The following is a 17697-nucleotide window of genomic DNA, read 5'->3' on the forward strand; positions in this document are numbered from 1 at the left end:
TAAGAGTGGAAGGTAAAGAATAGGTGGAGAATTTTGTACAGGATGGATTAAAGTAAGGAAGGACATAGTCTGTCATCATTACATTTTTTAACTTATGGAAAAAGCAGTGGAGAAATTGAAGAAAGATTTTTAATATAATAAAAGTCTAAATTATGAAGAATGAAAAAAGTAAATAGTAAGGAAATAAGCAATAGTAAGGTGAGTTAATAGTTAAAAAAAGTGTTTTAGTATTAAATAAAGAAATCTGCTTCTTTATTCTTTGTTTTTTGTTGTTGAAAAACACTGATAGTAGGCAAAAAATAGAGGAGGCTTTTGAAATTATTTAAAGGGGCTGAAAACAATTAGAAGAATAAGTTATATGTATTATTGGTGATTTTTATGTTGGATGAATATTCAACATTTATTCAAATGTTTCTGTCTAGATTGGTTTTGTTTAAAATAAAATGTTTAGGGTAAAATAAAACTTCAGGGTAGGGTTGTAATTCAATATAATTAAATTGTTGTTATAAATGAAAGGAGAAAGATTTTCTTGTTTGCTTTGTCTGCATTACAAAAATGCAGTTATGTAACGGAAAAAACAAACAAAGACTAGACTGTGCCCTGCAAAGCTTCTTGATTACTAATGTAAAGTCATCAGCATAATAGTATTTACAATTATATGTAAAGTAATGCAAATAGAAAACTCTATTAGTTTGAAAGACCATTAACTGTGACCGCATTTCTATCCTCCCCTAAATTTAAAATATTTATATTTAAAATGACAGAAACACAATAAATATCAAGATCTTTACGATAAACATTAAAAAGGTGAATAATTCTCAATAGTGGAGGATAAAAGCAGTTAATTGTTGTAGATAAAAAAAATTACGTTTTCACACTGTTGACTTATTTGACTTTGTGAGGAGAACAGGTTAAAATAACAAAAAATGATAGAATGAACAAATAAAATTATTGAAAATTCAGTATAGCAGTTGCAAGGATAAAACATCCTGATAAATCTTCAAATTTTGGACCCTGAAAAATCATCTCGATTTATTGGCTGGAAATTTGTAGAACGTGTAGAAATAAATGTTATGAAAAAAAATCTGTTTTGTAGTTTTTCTATTTTATGAACGCAGCTATAGAAATAAGAGCTCCAAACAGGTTGCAAGAAGCTTAAGGACTTGGGAAAAAAGACTTGTTCAACTAAAGCATAGTCTGATCACAAACAAGGATAGCTTATCTCAAGATATTTTTATAGTTTTATAAACCAAAAGAGTCAATTTGCTCTTTACTGATAAATGAGGATTGAATTGGATTAAATAAAGATTGTTTATTTGAATAACTTGTTGCAGTCAGATGTTGTCTATGCTAAAAGTGAAATATTTCTTTTTACATTAGTATGATACATTTTTTTTGTATATGTTGAACCTCAGACAGTTAGACAGACCTGCACCTTTAACTAACCATAGATGATTAAAAATTGTAATTATGGAAAAACATTTTTTTTTGTAAATTTAAGTTAAATGAATCCAGTTATAACCTCCTGAAACAGTTGCATCCCGTGTACAGAAATGAACACATAAGATTTTTAAAAAAAGCATTAGATTTAAAGGTACTGTGAAAGTATAAATTTATTGAGATATAATTCAGATTTTTCTTAAATCGTAGTTCTTTATTTAATATTTACTTAATTTTCATAAATTATAAATAATATAGTATTTTTATTTGTTTAATATGTTTTATAAATAAAAGACTTGCAATCAAATCTTTTGATTGTATTCAAGTTGTGTTCATGAAATTAAGCGAGTTTACATTAGCTTGATTCTTTTTATTATTATGAATTAATAATGTTTTTATTTTGTTTACAGATGGCGGTGATATTCAATGAAGCTGGATTAAAAGATTGCAAACCGCCATGTGTTGCTCAATCGTTTGTTAATCATAATGCTATATTGTTTAAAGTGTATATATTGGGTGAACAATACTATGTTGTTGAAAGGCCTTCATTAAAAAACTTCTATCCGTGTGGTAATTTATCAATTTATTCATTTACATTAAAACAAATATTAATTCGGTTTATTCTATTTATGTGAGAGGATTTTACTTTAAAATGTAAGATTAGGTTTTTTCTGTTAACATTTATTTCTTAATTGTTAATTAGCTTATTTTGTGATTCGTTTATTAATTTTGTTATTGTATATAAAATAAATTAATCTGTTTACTGATAAAATATTTTTCAGCCATATTCTACTTGTTAAATATGCTTAAACTGGCTTGTGAATTTGTTTTAAGTCTATTTGTAATAGAGTATTGTTGCACTTAAATTATATAAACCGCCTAAATTTTCAAATTTTTCAAGCCTTGTAAAAAAAATTATGAAAATATTTTTGTATATTTTAAATGAAAACTTAATAACATAAAAGAAATAAAAATAATAAAAATAAATAGTTATACTTGACAAAATTATTATTTTGTTGGGTAATATTAATTTTTGGTCTCCAAAAAAAATTTAGAAAATGTTTCTAAAACTTCTTAATTTATTAATTAAAAGAAAATTCTCAGGTTGTTTTAAACTTTATTAATAATTTACACAAATCAAAAAAGTTTGAACTCATTTAAAGTTAACATTTTTTCATCATAAAAAAAATAATAAGAAGTTGATTTCTGTTCTTTACACCAGTAAATCACTGCAAATGACATCAGTGTTTGGGAAAACAGTAATTTAATTGACGGCTAAGTTACAATGTAGAACATAAGTTAATTAGTATTGATGGAAATATCTTTTCTACAGATATTAGGTACAGATGTCGATTTTATATTCAGCCATTACAGTTCAAAACTGATTCCACAAATAGTTAGTTACAAAGTTTTATTTGAAGATCAATACACAGGTTGGTTATTATTGCCTGAAATCCACTACCATGAAAATTCTTTAGAATAGATAAGCTATACTTAAAACATCACATTTTTAATAGAAAAAAAGAACTTGAGGTTATAGTGAATCCATCAAAGAGATTACATCACATACCGAAAGTGATCCACACTTTAGTATTTGTAAGAAGTTTCTGAAACTGAAGAAGTTTAAATAGCACAATGTTTAATTTAGAAAAACAATTTTGTCTTTTGAAAAAAATATAGCAAAAATGAATAATCAATTTACATTTGCTAACTCATAGATTATCATTTATTTTCAGAGTGTAGTATAAAGATGAAAGTGATGTAGGTGAAAATTTGACATTAACATGTTGAGTGCAATGACTGCCAAATGGTGCATATGACATGCATCAGCACCATCTGGTGGCCTATGCATGTCATATGAAATGCATACTACTTATGCCTTTCAGTTCAGCTGTTAACCTTTATGTGGCATGTTAGTTGAATGTTATATAGTAGTTTGTGGTCCCAAGGTTTTTTCGTTATTTTCATAATGGCTGATGGTGAAATCCTGAGTCTGTTGCAGTCAGAGACAATGATTTAATGTTAAAAAGAAATTATCCGCGGAAAGAACTAAAACATATTTTGAAAAAGGAGAGTAATAAAAGTGAATTTAGTGCTGAAAGTGACTCTGAATATGAATATTTAGATGACAATGATGTAGAATCGGTTAGTGAAAGTGATTTGAGTGAAGATGAAAATCTTACATTCAACTGTATAAACTGTATTCAGAGAAACTGAAACCAATGATGATGGTATTCAGGTAACTGAAAATGACATTGATACATAGGATACATTGATATATAGGTATATACCTATATCAAAAACCACTTGACGTACAACAAATATAAAAGTCAAATACAAATAAAAGTCAACAAATATAAAAGTAATGTTGTGTGGGTGACCGTCAATTAAAACAAAATTGATTTTGTTGAAAATCCTGGTCTTCGTATTCTCGTTCCAGCTGATGGTAAGCCAATTAACTATTTTCAGCTACTAGCTGATGGTAAGTTTTTTAAGTTGACTGTGAATGAAACGAATAATTAAGAAGTCTTAGAACAAAGATGAATCTCCCTAAATCCCGTTTATCTTGGAAACCTGTAATAAAAGAAAATTTTGCTTGTTTCTGGGACTTGTTTTACACATGCGGAACATTAAATTGAACTGAATAAAAGATTATTGGTGTACCCATTGTTTAATAAACTGGCTTTCTGTAATTATATGGGCTGGATTAGATTTACGGTAATTATGAGAGCTCTTCATTTTTATAATAATGAACAAGCAGTAGGGAATTATATACATAAGATACAATCTTTAATTGGTTTTTTTTAAGGAAAAAATGACTAATTTGTACTGTCGTAAAAAGGAATTATGTATAGACGATTCTATGGTTTTGTGGCATGGCTGCCTAATTTTTCGACAGTATATTAAGAATAAAACACATAAATACAGGATTAAAACTGTATTAGATAAGTATATTTTATAACCAGTAATAATCTTCATAATAAAGTAATTATATTGCACATAAACTAACACTGATTACTGTGACAACTATTAAATCCAGTCGGCACCAAATGGCATGTGTGGCCCTACAGAACATACAGAGTGGGCCAAATTGTTGGGACATATTTATATTTTGAATACTGTGAGTAATAATGGTCATGCATGTTTTTCATATAGCTTAACAAGAACTGTAAGGATGAGAGTTACTGTACTGATACATGTTTCTTTCATTCATCGTGATGTAGACTGCCATTGAAATTTTGTACATCATGGAGGCGTTCTTCAGTAGCGAAAGCTCCATTATCACAACTCCAATGGCATTTCAAACAATATTTTAAGAAACTGGTAGCACAATCCTGAAAGGTCATACTACATACTGTTCACAACTTTGGTGAGACCGCAGTCACGAACAAAAAATGGTTCTCTGGGAGACCTTGATCATTGCGTAGTGCAATAAACACTGAACATGTGTCTAATGTCATGGAAAAAAGTACAAGGATGTCTACTCGGCAGTTGTGTCGTTAAGTGCATATTCCATATACCATTGTGTGGCAAATCCTTAAAAAGGACTTACTACTAGTATCCATACAAGGTGCAGGTGGTGCATAAATTGTTCGACCAAGATAAGGCTCAAAAAACCATATTCTATGATTGGTTTATCAGCAAAGGTGATGACTTTGTGCAACACCTTATCACATCCAACAAAGCTCATTTCCACCTCATTGGTAATGTCAATAAACAAATCTATCGATTCTGGGCTAGACAAAATCTTTAATTGTTGCAAGAAACGCCATTGTACAGTGCCAGGGTTAGTGTGTGCTGTGCAGTGAGTCATGCCTGTGTGATAGGTTCCTATTTTTTGTTGAAAAAACATAATGAGATTATCTCAGTCGCTGCTGGGTGGCAAAGTACAATGTTACGAACATTTTTCATTCCTGAAATGAAACGGCTTGGCCTAAGGGACATGTGGATGCAGCAGATTGCGCCATCAGTCTTACTACAGTAGTATCAATGACAACCCTTCGACATGTCCTGGGATGCCTCATCTCCAGATTCGGTGATATCCATTGGCCGTCTACATTCCCCGATCTAATTCCTTTAAATTTTTGACTATTTTCTTTGGGGTTATCTAAAGGAGAAGGTGTGCACCACAAAGCCCACTATCATCATTGAACTGAAGGACAGCAACTGAAGGGAAATGGCAGCCATCCCTGGCGAACCTGCGCCAAACTATGCTGAATGTGGTTGTTAGAGCCAAAGAATATTCTCGTCAAGGTGGTGCCCATCTAAGGGATGTAATCTTCATACACTAAATACAGTGCAAAACTCCTGTCCTTTGGCAATGTGTTCCACATAGTTGGTAATTAATGTTGTGCCCAACATGCTCCTCAAATTCATTTAAAATGTGTCCCGTCAATATGGCCCATCCTTTACATTCATTCAGGAGGCACATATATGACTTTATAAACGATCATACTGTAAAAATTTTAGTAAACCCCCCCATTTTATCCAAATTATTATTGTTGCTAAAAAAAAATTAAAAAGTCAGGTTTTCAGAAAAATTTTGTCACATTAAGTGGCACTCAATGTGTTAATTAGGACTGTAGTAAGATGTTTCTTATGTACAGACATCATATATACCAAATAGTGGGTATATTTTCCAGTCTCAATACAATGTGTTATTCAGAGGTTTCACTAATTTGAGTTTTGAATATATATACGTGGTTTATTGTAAACAGTTACTACATTTTATTGGTGATTCATTTCTGTTAACTGTAATACATAATAATATTTTATTATTAAGTAACATAATATTTCTTTATTGCAGATCACGGGACAATATTTTTTGACAGTCATGATGTATCTAAATCTGACTCTACGTCATCATTAAGTATACTGGATCCTGGTGAAGAAGGTCAACAGCAACATATAACAGCTGATCCTGATAAAGTAAAAGCGATTGTACATGTTTTAAGAAATATTTTAGGCATGTCACTTCTTGGTGTTGATATTGTTGTTGAAAATAATACTGGTCGACATGCAATAATTGATATTAATGCTTATCCTGGTAATTATTTAATTTTTCATTATTATTTTATATAAAAAAATTGTATAATTTGAATGAAATGTACTACTGGTTTATTAAAAATAACTGTTATTTAGCAAAGAATTCTTTGTGTAATTTGTCTCTGTATACAGCATACAGCATATTTTATTTGAGGTTCTAAAGGTCTTAATCAGGGAAAAAACAATTCATCATAAAAATTTAGCGTACATTGATATATGTGATTTTCATACAATTTATGAAATGGAAACTTATTGTACAGTTAAAATTTATTAAAAATAATTCATTAATCAGTATGATAAAATGTAATCTAATGTTTAAAAAACTAACATAGAAAAGTATTCACTTTCTTATATGTGACTTATAAAAAATATGTTTCCACATGATAAATAAAATGTGCTTTTCCAGAAGACTTTTTTTTTTTGAAGCTGTTAACAATATTACTTCTTTGCCAATGATGTTGCAGTTAGTTGATGAGATCTGTTTATAAACAGTTGGAAAACATATTTTTAATGAGTTTTTCATAAGAATGTTATTTTTGTGTTTGTAAATTTCATTTATGCCAACATATTGAGTTAATGATTTGTATGTATTATGTATAAAATTTTCTTCTTAAAGTTTATACTTTTGATTGCATGTCCTGTTTCTATGAGGTGTTGATGAGTATTCTGTTTACCTTTCTTAGCTTTATCTTTTTAACACTTGTTGACACATTTCGGAACCACTCCAATATCAAAACTATTGTACTCTTCTGTTTTTGTATAATGTTCAAACGTGTTTTTAGTTGATATATGTTCAGTCTGCTCAATGTAATACTTGACATTACCAGTAAATTTTAATTAGTATACTCTTAATTTTTTTAAGTTTGTATTGATCTTTTTAACTTGATATATAGTTTGTTGTAATGGTATACTAACAATGTTATAAAATGTATTGGTAACATTTGGTAGACCAAAAATAGAATACTATAGAACTATACAACTCTGATATTTGGAAGTATAGTTGTCAATTCATGTATCTTGGAACAGACAGCAAGCGATGAAGCTTCACTTTATAAAGAAAGTAGTAACATTGGAAGCTACATCTACAGTGATAAGTCATATATACATTACTAAACCGTCGTCACATATTTTATCATTATAAATTATCATCACAGGCCTATTAAATCACACAAGAGAGGAAATATTGTGTCGTGTTTACAGCATTCTTTATTAATATAAAGTATTTCTAAATTATTTATACAAAAGTAACCTTTAATAATGAAAAAAGTAAGTAACTTATAGTAATATTTGATACATCACTGAATACAGTATATCTTCAAGTTTTGTTTCTGATTTACATCGTTGCTTTCCAACATTCTCACTAGGTGGCGCGCGCAAATGAGTAATTCCATCAGTCATCACGGAGTTGTATACTGTTGCAGTGCGTGCTCAGTGTTGTTTATGGTTTCATGAATCCATATTGGCTACTACCATTCGGAGACAATTTATGACTAAATATGGCAAGCAACCACCTCAGAGACAGTCTGTTATTACATGGTACAATTGTTTTATTGAAACGGGTTATGTGTCATATAGGATGCCAGTCAGGGTAGACCTTCAGTTTCTGAAGTGGCAATTGAACAAATGCGGCAGACGTTCATTCATCCATAGTCCAGATAAATAAACAGGATGCACCAGCTTAGAATTGAATATTCCTAGAGTTATAGTATGGAAGTTGTTGTATAATCAGCTGTTATTTAAATCCTACAGATTATAACTGGTACAAGCTTTAAGTGAAGATGATGAAGAAAAATGAACTGAGTTTTGTGTTAACATGTTGAACAAAATTGGGGCTGAAGATATACCTTAATAAAATTGTGTTCAGTGATAAAGCAACCTTCATATCAGTGGTAAAGTGAATTGATACAATGTTCAGTTATGGGATGAGCGGAATCCACATCACATGATTGAACAAGTACAGGACTCTCCTAAGGTAAATGTTTTTTGTGCCGTCACAAAATTTATGTCCTTTACATTTTGCTGAGTCAACTGTAACTGGCATTATTGTACTTGGACATGCTTGAACATTATCTAATGCCATAATTAGAACAGGATATGGGCACAGAATTCATTTTCCACAAAGATAGAATGCCACCACATTATCATTGCACAGTTGTGTATCTCAATAGCAAAGTGCTGACTTGCAATGTATGTGATGGAACAATTTCCTGGCCACTGTGATCGCCTAATTTAACTCCAATGGATTTCTCAGTTTGTGGTTACATTATAGACAAGAGTGTTTGTTCTTCCGCTTTGGGAAATGTCGATAAGCTATGGTGTGGGATAACAAACAGTTGCTACCGTAGATCAAGATATGCTTCATAAGATGTAACAGGAAAGTGATTACAGATGGGACATCTGCCGTGTTACTAAAGGAAGACATATTAAACATTTGTAAATGAAACTTGAAGATATATTGCATTCAGTGTTGTATGAAACATTTCTGTAAGTTATTTATTTTTCATTATTAAAGACTACTTTTGTATAACTAATTTAGAAATACTCTGTATTTAAATAATGGTCTACGAATTAGTCATTATAAATATTCTGTAACAAGATTAAAAATTCAAATCATTGATTGAAAGTGTTATTTTAATGATTTACTTGTATGAATTGTGTTTGCTAATTTACTGTAGACAATAGTAGCATTTCTATATTTTAGATAAAACTGTTGGATCGTTAAGAAAATGTTTACAAATTAATCATTGCTAATTCATTGGCATGTTACACTAATCCACATGTTATTGATTGTCAGATGTATTCTGAAATAGTATAAACGATGTGCAAGTAGAAGAAACTAACCAATACTACCAGAAATAACATGTCCATTAGAATATGTAACTGAAATTTTGACCTGAATACCAACTGTTACTGAGCAAAGCTTTCATGTTTAAAAATACATACTTCCTAATTTAAAAAAAAGTGCACACAAGAAAAATATCACGTATTTCTTATATTCATTAATGAATTATATTTACAGTTTACTGTAAAATATGAATTCAGCAAATCAGTCGACCTCCTTGAATTCACCTTACCCTAAGTGGATAGTAGTCATGTTGTAAAATGTATAGAAAATCGACGATTATATACATATGATTTATTCAATCAACCCGTACGAAAGAAGCATGCTTTCAACATCTAATAATAGCTGACTGTTGAAAATTGGAATAGAAACCCAAAGTTAAATAAATAGCCACATATCTCAGTGGTTGTACATCTGCTACGTAATATTAAAATAATTAACCATATATTACGCAAGGCATGATTCAAAAGTAAAGTTCAATGAGTTATTAATAGTGATTGGCAACAATGATTAGTTTGTGCATGACCAGTAGCTTTAAATGGTCTGTTGGGCATGTAACATTGTTGTTTGCCTTTGGAAGACAGTGTGTTAAAATGAGTGCAGTTATAAAAAACCCACCATTTGTGAAGTTTGATCAGCGATTAGATTTCTAAACACAAGAGGGCATAATGCTGCTGAAATTCACCATCAATTGTGTAAAACATATGAGCATAACACAATGAGTTATGAATAATTGAGGCAGCAGTGTCATGAGTTTATAAGGAAGGCCGTTCAAATGTTTATGTTAAACAGAGAAATGGTAGGACTAATGTCTATACTGAAGATCTCATTGAACACAAAAGTGAATGTTCTGTGTGAATGCAAAAATGAGAGAAAATTGTCGCTTTACTATTAGCAATCTTTCTATAGAATTTCCAGAAGTTTCAAAGACAACATTGTTGAGAATTGTGATTGACACTCTAGACATTTTATGAATGGTGAGTGCTGAAAATGTTGACAAATGCTCACAAAAAATTACAGAATGACATTGCACATGCTTTTCTCGACCTCTTTAATCATAAGGGAGATGAATTTTTTTTGCATTTGTCACTGGTATTAAAACATGGATTTCTTTTGATAATACTGAGAGAAAACAATCTATGCAGTGGCATCATTCTGGTTCACCTAAATCGAAAAAATTCAAACAAGCCCATTATTGAAGGAAAATCATGGTAATTGTTTTCTGGGACCAAAAGGGTGTGGTTTTGATAGTTTTTATGAAACCTGGAACATCCTTCAATGGTTTACTCTGAAACTGAAAAAGTAATATTTGGATGTCTAAAATTAACTAAATTGTCAGTATTGTTAATTTCATTAATATTAAAAATTATCAATATTTATTAGGAAAATCTTCTGTACATATACAAGCATGTGTATGGGCCCAAAGTTTTCTGTTTGTTATTTTTTTTAATTGACATCAACTGTTATGGTTATTTGCCACTAAATTCTTTCAGTCTGTTATTCTCATGAAGGGCAATTTTAAACAGCAAAGTTGAACTAAAGTTGGTTTTTATTTTTCCTTATTTCAAATATATTGATTCCCAAGGATACTACTCGTTGAAATGTTCTTGATATTCCAAAATAATAAAGTTGTAAGAAAAAGCATAAAACATACATAAATTCTTAAGTGAATCAAAGTACTGGTGAATCTGGCTGTTAATATGATCTTTCTATATACTTAACTTTTCCTTCCACCTCAACTTCAACCTTTGCCAGTTTTGCTGTTTTCTTTCCACTGCTTCCTTGGTACTTCATTCCTTGGATAGTCTGTTTATCTTTTGCGGGAAAACAATTTATTTGTGAGAAAACCAAGTTAGATTTACCAAACTCTGGAATCTGTTTCTTACGACCAAGAAGAGGCGACTTTGGTGAGGGTGATGTTTGTCCTTAGCTGAAGTAACATTAGGCATCCTTGTTTGGACTTTCCTAACCCTTGCTAAAAACCCCTCAGTTCATGTCAGGAACAATTATCTTATCAAATAATTAGGGAACCTCCTTGCATCCCTGGTCTAGGTCTTTTGACTCCTTCAAATAATAAAAAAGTAAATATGGCTGTACTTTAGTTTCAAAACACATCCTACATATGTAATTAAAAACGGATTTATAAGTTAATCAATATTTAATTACATTTATTAGTGATTATAAGCTTGTTTATTTTGAAAGTGTAAGAAATGCCTGTTTATTAGGAATTAATATAATTAGTTAAACAAAAAATAAGTTAAGTTTTATAACTTAAAAATTTAAGTTGTATTTTAACATTTTATGAATTTACATTCTACATACCTTATTTGTAATGATCTCAAATTGAAGAATAACTTTTCTTGAGGATGTCGAATGACTGAAAGCACTAGAAAAGAGAACGCGGACGAATCGTTGATAAGGTTGAATTTCATTTTATTTTTATATAAATAAAAAATAAGTTTCATTGTTTTTTAAATTACATTAGATTGTAAATATGTTTCAGGTTATGATGGTTACCCTAATTTTTTTGATCATTTGCTGCAATGCATACAATATTCAGTCGATAATCATCAGCAGTTATTAAAAAATAAAATAAATCCAACATCACCATCTCCAGTAAATAGAATGAATATTGCAAATAACTCATCATCAATAAATAACCAACGTAACTGTATTGTTGTCGAAAATGGATGTGTTGAAAATAAAGATGATGATAATAATGCTGATGATGATGATGATGATGATGATGATGATGAAGACGATGATGGTGATGACGACTACAAAGATGAAGAAAGTGGTGGTGATGATAGCGATGATGAAGCCGAAGATGATATAATTAATAGTAATAAAAATAATAATGAACATAATAGTAATAAAAATTTAATTGTTAATCAACAAGCCGAATCACAGTTTAACACCAGTGATTTAAATAATGGTGGTGATAAAAAACATAAAAAACAACTGCGACAGAGACAGCAACAGCACCGACGTGTTAGAACTGTTACGGCTGTTTCTGGTAAAAAATCGGTCGAAAGACAATTGTAAATACAATAATTAAAATTATATAAATATGTGGTATATGTATAAATTATTTTTTGTATAATTTATTATTGTTCTAAATCTGTTTGCTTCAGTTAATTATATATATATATGTTATTAAATAATATTAGTATTGCTTCTATTTTTTAGTTTTTGTTCAACAACTGATCATCGTATTTACTTGAGTTCTCCATCACCTTGCAATTCCTACGTGCAATCCTTAGGTCAATTCTTTCAAAATTAACTTCAAATTATTGTGAAGATTAGACGATTAATAAAAAATGTGTAAGGATTTGTTTCATGATTAATAGTTTTTTAGTTTAACATAGTAAATTATTTTTTATACTGTTTTTCCTTTTTTTAAATTTTGTTTTTTAGAATTATCTTAGACCCTGTTAAAAAAAAGTGTGTGTGCACGTGTGCATATGTGTTATCATTTCTGGATCATCAGAATTCCAGTTAGTTCACCTCAGGATTATTTGTGTAATAATAACATTTTATATATTTAAAAAATGCAAAGATCGGTCTAGTTTTGAATTAGGCTACAATTTACAGATAAAATGCAGAGTGCTATTACTCTTATCATACAGATGGGCACCATTAATACTCAATAAACATAAAAGAAATACAAGCACTTTTTCTACATATAATGAAATGGGCTCTTATATTTTAGACAGTTTGCAAATACCTATTAGAATTATCAAATCCAGTCTGTATTATTTAACTTAGTTTAACGTCAATTACACAAACTTTCAGAAGAAATAATCTATTAAATTTAGTTAGGTTGTAATTTAGTACAATAATAACATAAATTAAACACATTTGCTTCTCTTAACCTTCTGTTCTTATTATAATATTTTTTTAATTAAATTTTATTTACAAATAAACGAGTCTGGTAATCTATGAAATTGTAATATTTTATTTATGTAATTAGGATTTATTGTAAGTTTATTACTTGTTTTTTCTTAGTATTGATTTTATAGCACAACATTTTTAATACATTCAAGTCTTGCCTTAAAACATTATATTCCAAACATATTCACAAATTATTATTTTGTTGTTGTTGTGTAATTGGCCTATTTCTGTTTTAACAGTAACACTTGTCTCCTTTTCTTCAAAGAGGTCTAATCTTTTTCTTCACAAAATATTTTGGACATTTTTTTAACTTGTAAAAAAATTAACTTACATTTAGGCTTTGGACTTGTTGGAATTAGCCACAAATAAATGTCTGTGGAATTGTTTTCGTTATTAGAACTTTATATAACTTTTCTTTTCTTGGTTAGTCTTGCATACATGTTTGAAGCGTTTTAGATTCATTAGGTTATAAAGAATGAAGTTGCTTTCTTATAATCCAGTTAGTTCCTTTGTTATCAATTATTTTAGATAAAAATTTTGTTAATCTTACCTTATATTCATTCTCATGTGCATCATATTTCATATTTAAGTGATTGTGCGCTTTTTACATTCATTGTAAATAATTACATAAAAAAATGTTTTATGCCTTCCTTTTGAATCTAGTATCAAATAAGATACAACATGGAAGATCAGTAAATTGAAAACAGTCCACACTAAATAATTAACTCTATATAGGGATGCACTGCTATCCACGTTTTTAATGAGCTTTTTTATAAATTCTGTTTTTCTTTTACTAGTATAATTATTTTTTTAAGATATTAAGCTCATTTTATGTATTATGCTGTTAATAGTGCTGCTATGGTAATATATGATGATTTATAGTAGGAAGGGGTGGTTAGAATAACTACATATTCTTTATTCTGAAAAAATCATTCAAGAAAATTCCCCTCGTTGTTACCAGTTGGTAGATTGAGAACTAATTATTTACTTTGCCTTTTCTGGTTGCTTTAAATCATAATTTGAGTAAGCACTGCCTATTTTAACTATACATAATTTAAAACAAACAATCTACGGGTGATACTCGAGTTAATACGATAACAGTAAAATTATTTTTGTTTAATTAAAAAAAAGAAGATATTATTTTAATTAAGATTATTTATTTTATTTGCTACAACAAAAAGTTATGGATTAAATGTATGAACCAAATTACGTGTCAAATACATACACTGGTGCGCTTCCACATATCCATTAGTTAAGAGTCGTATTGAGATTGTTATTTATTTACTTAAAAAATACATTATATACGTAGATTTTTAATACAAGAGTGTTAGTTGTTGCAGTAATAATTCATTATAATATTAACTATTTATATTCATAAAACATATGAAAACTAATAAAATAAAAAAATTTAATTATCTAGTAACTCAGCTTGAGAATCTTAAATATTTGTGTTTTTTATTTGTACTGCTTGTACAAGTATGAGAATATTTGGAGACTGCATTATCACACCAACAATTATAACTAGGATTGAATTCTAGATGGTATTAGAAATCCCTAATAAATTATATAAGTAATGTAATTACTTTTACTAATCAAGATTTTTTAAAGTATTTAATTAAATTTTGAATCTTGCATTCTTTTTTATAAAACAAATTTTATTATTTTAGATTCAAAAACTTATAATTATCAAATTAATTTGAGTTAGAAATTGTACTAAATACAATTATTTTATATTTTATTGACACAGATATATATATGTAATTCTTTTTCTCTCTAAAGTCAATTCTTTTAAGACCCATATACCTCTGTACCAATATATTGTAATCAAAAACCAACTTGAATAACAGAATTGTACAGAACCAATTTGTACAGAATTACAAAGTAAATGATATTTACCTTATCTTTTTCATTCCAATACTACTTTAGCAGGATCTTGCATCATCAGTTATATATATAAATTATATAAAATTACATATCAAACATAAGAATTTTTTTAAAAATAAAAATGAAAAGATTAAAATATTAAAATTACTATCATATATACATAACATGAAGTGAATTAAATAAAATAACTACATATATTTAAATATGATATTAATTAAGAATTAAAAATTAAAAATAAATTTTAAAATAAAATAATTAGAAAACTTTATACCATGCAACCTGGCCAGCCAATATTACATTACTGAATGGATTTGAAATTATTTATATACAGTCTGATTATATCTATTTTTATCTAAAAACATGCTGCCATCTGTTGCTGCTTTTTTATAAGAGTGTTATCTTTATATTATCTCTGAAAGTTGATCAAGTTATATAAGTATGTACAAAATCTCTCCAAAATGACCAAACTTTTACAATTATTAAATTTATTGATTTCTACTATTTCCAAATTTATCCGAATATCAGATACAGAATGTTTGTTATTAATAAGGTGGTCAACAACATTAGATAAACCCAATTTATCATTTTTATAATTTCTATTGTGTTCTAAAAATCTAGTTTTAAAAGACCTATTAGTTTTAGCTATATATATATATATATATATACAGAATTATATAAGAATTATATAAAAATCAGTGTGATTGTTATTTTGTACATATTTTATTAAATGATTGTCTTGTATGGTTGTCTATATATATATATATATATATATATATATATATATATATGGTCACAATCATTGCATTTTATTTTATAAATTCCACATGAATTATATGTCAGTGGGGTTCTTATTTTATTATTTGTTATTTTAATTGTTAATGGAATGTTTATTGATAATATTATTACTATCGTTAGAAATATTTGCCAACAAAATTACTTTAAACTTAATGATAAATATTATATTCAGGAAAATACTTTACCAATGGGTTTTCCACTATCAGCTATCATGTCTGAGATTTATTTATAGGATTTTGAAGATAAAATTATTTACAGCATTATTCATACACATGATATCCTATTATGGACTAGGCATGTTGATGATGTTTTTTTGTGGTTTGTAATGCCATTATATACAATGAACATTAATAATTTTAAATAAAATTAATTCGTATTATAATAATTTGAAATTACTTTCGAAATTGACATAAATAGAGAAATACATTTTCTAGTAGTTAGTGTCAAAATTAACAAAAATAATCAAATTATAATGTCAGTATATAGGAAACCTATAACCAATAAAACCACAACACATAGAAATTCACATGATCTGTGGTCACACAAAATTAGTGCACGTATACATAGGGTTAATAGAGCAATTAATAACACACAATATAATAAAAATAAAAGTAAATTAAACAAAGAAATAGATTTTATAAAACAAATTTCTAAACATAATGGTTCTAATGTTTTTTTAATGGATAATATATATAAAAACCAAATTTGAAAAATTAATAATTCCACAACTCTTGTACCTATAAATGATACACAAAAAATTGACAACGTATATTTAAAATATTTATACACTGATAATGTAGTTGAAAATAAAATTAATATTTATGATAAAAGTAAATTTAAACTGGCATACAAGACAATCATTTAATAAAATATGTACAAAATAACAATCACACAGATTTTTATATAATTCTTGTGGAATTTATAAAATATAAAATAAAATGCAATGATTTTGATCATATATATATATATATGTGTAGGTAAAACTAATAGGTCTTTTAAAACTAAAAGGAAGGTAAATGAAATAGTACAAAAATATAAATCATTATGTTTAATAGTAAATAATATAATAAAAAGCAAATATTTAAAATAAGAAGTATTACACAGTGCTGTAGAAGAACTCATGAAATTCTCATACCAAACGTAAAAAGAAATGTTATCAAAAAAGATTACCTACCTAAAATGATTACCTCATATTTCTTAATCGGGGAAAAGTTTCTAAGAAGCCAGGATCAATATTCTAACCGTTAAAACAGCAAAATGAAACTGAATAAATACACTTTTCTTCAGTAAAACTTGTTTAATTGATTTCAAAGAAAAATCAGATGATGCAATATTAAAATACTACACAAACCTGCAAATGCAGATTTTTCAGCCAATTATAATTAAACTAATTTTATTTAAAGGATTAGAGGTCAGTGAATATTCAAGTCAGCTTATTCAATATTCAATACTGATGAAATAGTCTATTACTGGAAACAGTCATTTATATGTCCAACAAGGACTTACATTATATAAAGAAGAAAGAAGTACACTTTGTTTCAATATCACAAAAGACTGTGTAATCATGTTTTATGCAGTATAGAGTGATATAAAATCTGTTTGTTTTTTTTTTCAAATTAAATAATGTAATTTAACTAACTCTACACAGTAGAAAAAAGATCAGTTCAGGATTTTCCCATAATCAAGTCTTTTTTTAATTACAGTCAGGTACGCTTTTGCAAATATTTTATTAAAAGAGAAGTGAGAAAGATGAAGTGGATGAAACCTGAGATCAATAGATCATCTGCAAAATAGAC

At 28.2% G+C, this 17697-nt stretch overlaps 1 protein-coding gene across 1 annotated transcript in view; it reads left to right on the top strand.

The window, feature by feature from the left end:
* LOC142331025 (inositol-tetrakisphosphate 1-kinase-like) overlaps positions 1-12509 on the top strand; it is a 118923-nt gene extending 106414 nt beyond the window's left edge. The window contains exons 7-9 of the mRNA XM_075376606.1: positions 1851-2010; positions 6248-6487; positions 11832-12509. Coding sequence (XP_075232721.1) covers positions 1851-2010; positions 6248-6487; positions 11832-12373 — 942 coding nt within the window. The 3' untranslated portion in view covers positions 12374-12509. The remainder of the gene's footprint in view (positions 1-1850; positions 2011-6247; positions 6488-11831) is intronic.
* The last annotated feature ends 5188 nt before the right edge of the window (positions 12510-17697 follow it).

The sequence above is a fragment of the Lycorma delicatula genome, chromosome 10, assembly GCF_047948215.1.
Source record: "Lycorma delicatula isolate Av1 chromosome 10, ASM4794821v1, whole genome shotgun sequence".
Lineage (NCBI taxonomy): Eukaryota > Metazoa > Arthropoda > Insecta > Hemiptera > Fulgoridae > Lycorma > Lycorma delicatula.